General features: G+C 47.6%; 1 protein-coding gene across 1 annotated transcript in view; it reads right to left on the bottom strand.

The window, feature by feature from the left end:
* The window catches only part of fstl4 (follistatin-like 4), a 90,887-nt gene extending 88,744 nt beyond the window's left edge, over window positions 1-2,143 (bottom strand). Inside the window, exons 1-2 of the mRNA XM_030793852.1 lie at window positions 2,062-2,143; window positions 1,301-1,528 (exon numbers count right to left, since the gene is read on the bottom strand). Of these exons, the coding sequence (XP_030649712.1) occupies window positions 1,301-1,528; window positions 2,062-2,143 (310 nt within the window). The remainder of the gene's footprint in view (window positions 1-1,300; window positions 1,529-2,061) is intronic.
* Between the last annotated feature and the right edge of the window lie 1,061 nt (window positions 2,144-3,204).

Genomic DNA, 3,204 nt, shown 5'->3' with positions numbered 1-3,204 from the left:
ACTCAGACATCACCTGTACTGTCCACACTCAGACATCACCTGCGTGCTCCACACTCAGACATCACCTGTGTGCTCCACACCCAGGCTCACATGGCACACGCTACGACGGCTCACTGCTGTTTCTGTAGAGTAACCATCATTCTCTTAGTCAGGTCAGGTCATCACTGTCATCTGGCTCAAAGGTGGTTTAAACACCAGACCTCACACCCACACACACACACACACACTTTGAACTGAATTTGTCCATCCAGTCATTCATCAGTGGAATTGTTCTCATGTTGTGAGGGTATGGGATGACATTAGATATGACTGGACTGTAAGGGGCTTGTCAAACATGACATTAAAAAACTGTATCCAGAGGTCAGGGCTGTGAAAGAGTGGGAAGATGATTTGTAATGCTGAACTGGTGGAGAGGGCTTGGTCACGTTACTGGCATGTCAGTGGGTGTTCAGGAGAACAGAGAGCTCTCCATTACATGTGGAGATGGGTGTAGGGCCTTATTATTGCCAATAAATCTCTCTTAAATCAAAGAGAATGGAACGGCCCATTGACTGGCCAGATGAATGGGAAATAATTTCCCAAAGCCGACGAGAAGGTTTCTCCCGACTGAAGCGTGACCCCCGACCCCATCTCCCAACAGCGTCAGAACTAAGAGATCATTAAGATAATATTCGTGTGGTATGCGCAGTGCGTTACTTTAAACTGTTTCTCATAACAGAGGCCACCAGACGAGAATGGACAGAGATTACTTTTCATTCCCTGCCGCAAAAATTCCAGGTGAGAGAAGAGTCTCATTGAAGAGACGCAGAGAGAGAGAGAGAGAGAGAGAGAGAGAGAGAGAGAGAGAGAACTCGAACCTTAAATCATTAAACATTTATCCACCATCCCTCTGTTAATATTTGCAGTCTCCTCGGTAGATGCATTTTATTGTCAGATGAAGGTAAAATTCAACTGCAAATGATTCAGGAATCGCAGCGTCTCCTGCTCCCGTCCTTGGGGAAAACTCCACCAAATGTTACATTTAAAACAGCCGCTTGACTTCCCCGGCTGCTCTAAGCCAACCATTCATTCTCTCAGGTACACTGTCACCGCTGTCACGGCATAAATACGATGTTAATATGAAAAAGAGTGCAAACGCATAAATAAAAGAGTGTAATAAAGTGTAAATGCACTGAGTCGCAATGCATCCACACAGACTCCACGCAGCCAAGGCGCTACCGGAACTGTTAAGCCTTGCAGACAGATTTTAAGACTTGTTATATCTTTGTTTGTTTGTTTGTTTGTTTGTGTTTAATCATACCTTTGAAGAAGCAGTCTTTGCTGTGGACCACGTTGATTCTCGTCCGCTGTAGGCAGGCAGTACGGTACAGCTCGCAGTGGTTCTCATAGAAATGGCCGTCAGAACCGCAGACGGGAACGAAGGACGGCCGACACTTCTCCAAACACACGCACTCGGCCCGGCCCGTCAGCGCCCGGACCACACACTGCCTCCCACGCCCACACCACACTCTCCGACACCCCCCGCTGCCTGGAGGAGGAAAGAGGAAAGAGTCATCTTCTTCACCCAGAACCACAGCACAAACAAACTATTCTCACTTAATAAGCCAGGTCAGGCATCAGAGGAGCAGGACGTCTGGACCAATCCATTTTATGAAGTTTTCAAATCTAAGGCCTCATCCCAGTCAAGAGGCCTGTGTGTGAGGGAAGGAGAAACAACCCTATCTACAGTGATGTCTTTACAGCCATCAGAGCAAACGCTACACATGCATTTCCAAGCACAGAGAGAGAGAGAGAGAGTATTTATGAGTATAAACAAAAAAGAAAAAAATCATAAATATGAGAGACAGGATTGTCCAGTTTGACATGAATTCCAGCACCAGTAACAAACAGATCATGAAACACATCAGTGCATCACTTCTGACAGGAATCAATTATCACGCCTACATACCAAGATTTATATATATATATATATATATATATATATAAAAATAAAAATCCTGTGTATTGTACAATATATAGACCTCAGAGCACCCCCCCCCCCCCCCAATGACACCCCAGTACCCGCCCACACTGGCCAGGCACCTGTCAGCCCTCCCCCTCCATTGCCATAGCAATGCCTCCACTCCCCACTGCTTTCATCCATTTGCACTTAAAGTGCGAAGCTGCTGAGACAGGCACTCTCTCCATCTCGGATTGATCTTTCCTGGGCCCCGGCAGCCTGGGAGGAGCAGCCCCTGCTGGGATCAGAGACCAGGTTTACTGGGCTGAGGTGCTGCTACAGAGAACTGTCTTCAGCCGTTCTGCTGAGCATCTGGGTCGACGCTTTGGTCCCCTCTCAAATCCCCGTCCTTCCTGGACCAACACCTCCTCCACAGCAACACCAAGGGTGCAGTGGCTGTAAACTACTCTCGACTCTCACCACCGCCACACATAAACTAGCCGAAATCAGTGTCCTCAGCCCCCACCCTCACCCCCACCCCCCACCCCCGGACCAAAACGAAATAAAAACCCCTTAGGTTCACGCTAATCTTCATAAAACCTCATAAACAAGTGAACTCCTTCTGGGAGAGTGTCTGTGTATTCATCCTGACAGAGAGCTGAAGAATGGTAGTCTGTGTTGGCGAGTTAGGAGATAAAGCTGCTTTAATTATATATCGTAGACCCCCAAGCCGCATGCCGAGGCCCAGACGTCTGACCCTGGCTAAGCTTCTGTGCACTGAGGCTCTGGTATAATAGACGGGGGAAGGCGAATAAACACATCCCTGGTCCCTCTGGGGCCAGGAGGTGGAGCAAACACATCCCAGTGTCTTCCAGTTTACTAATTATTTGGCGTGTCTTCGTGAATCATCCTCAGACATGCTAATACCGCCAGCTCCCATGTGACCTTGTACCCAGGATGTCAAGGTCAAAGACGATTAACAGATCGTTTGTATTCTCTAAGCACCTAAGATAAATTGCTAAGCTGAGTCCTCAGAGCGTGTGAAGCCTTTTCTTCCCCCTCTCTCCCTCCATCACTTCATTTTCCCTGTCTTCCCTCGACTCTGCCTCTCTGTCTCTTCTGTCCCCCACTGAATAATCAGGACAGCACCAAATTTTATCCAAAACACTAAACGCTCCCCTATTTAAATCTGTATTCACACAAGCTCTGAGCACATTCTTAAACTAATCCATATTTACGAACTCAGGGGATATGTTCACTACACG

Source organism: Chanos chanos, chromosome 16 (assembly GCF_902362185.1).
Source record: "Chanos chanos chromosome 16, fChaCha1.1, whole genome shotgun sequence".
Lineage (NCBI taxonomy): Eukaryota > Metazoa > Chordata > Actinopteri > Gonorynchiformes > Chanidae > Chanos > Chanos chanos.
This window is presented reverse-complemented; position numbering and strand designations above follow the sequence as displayed.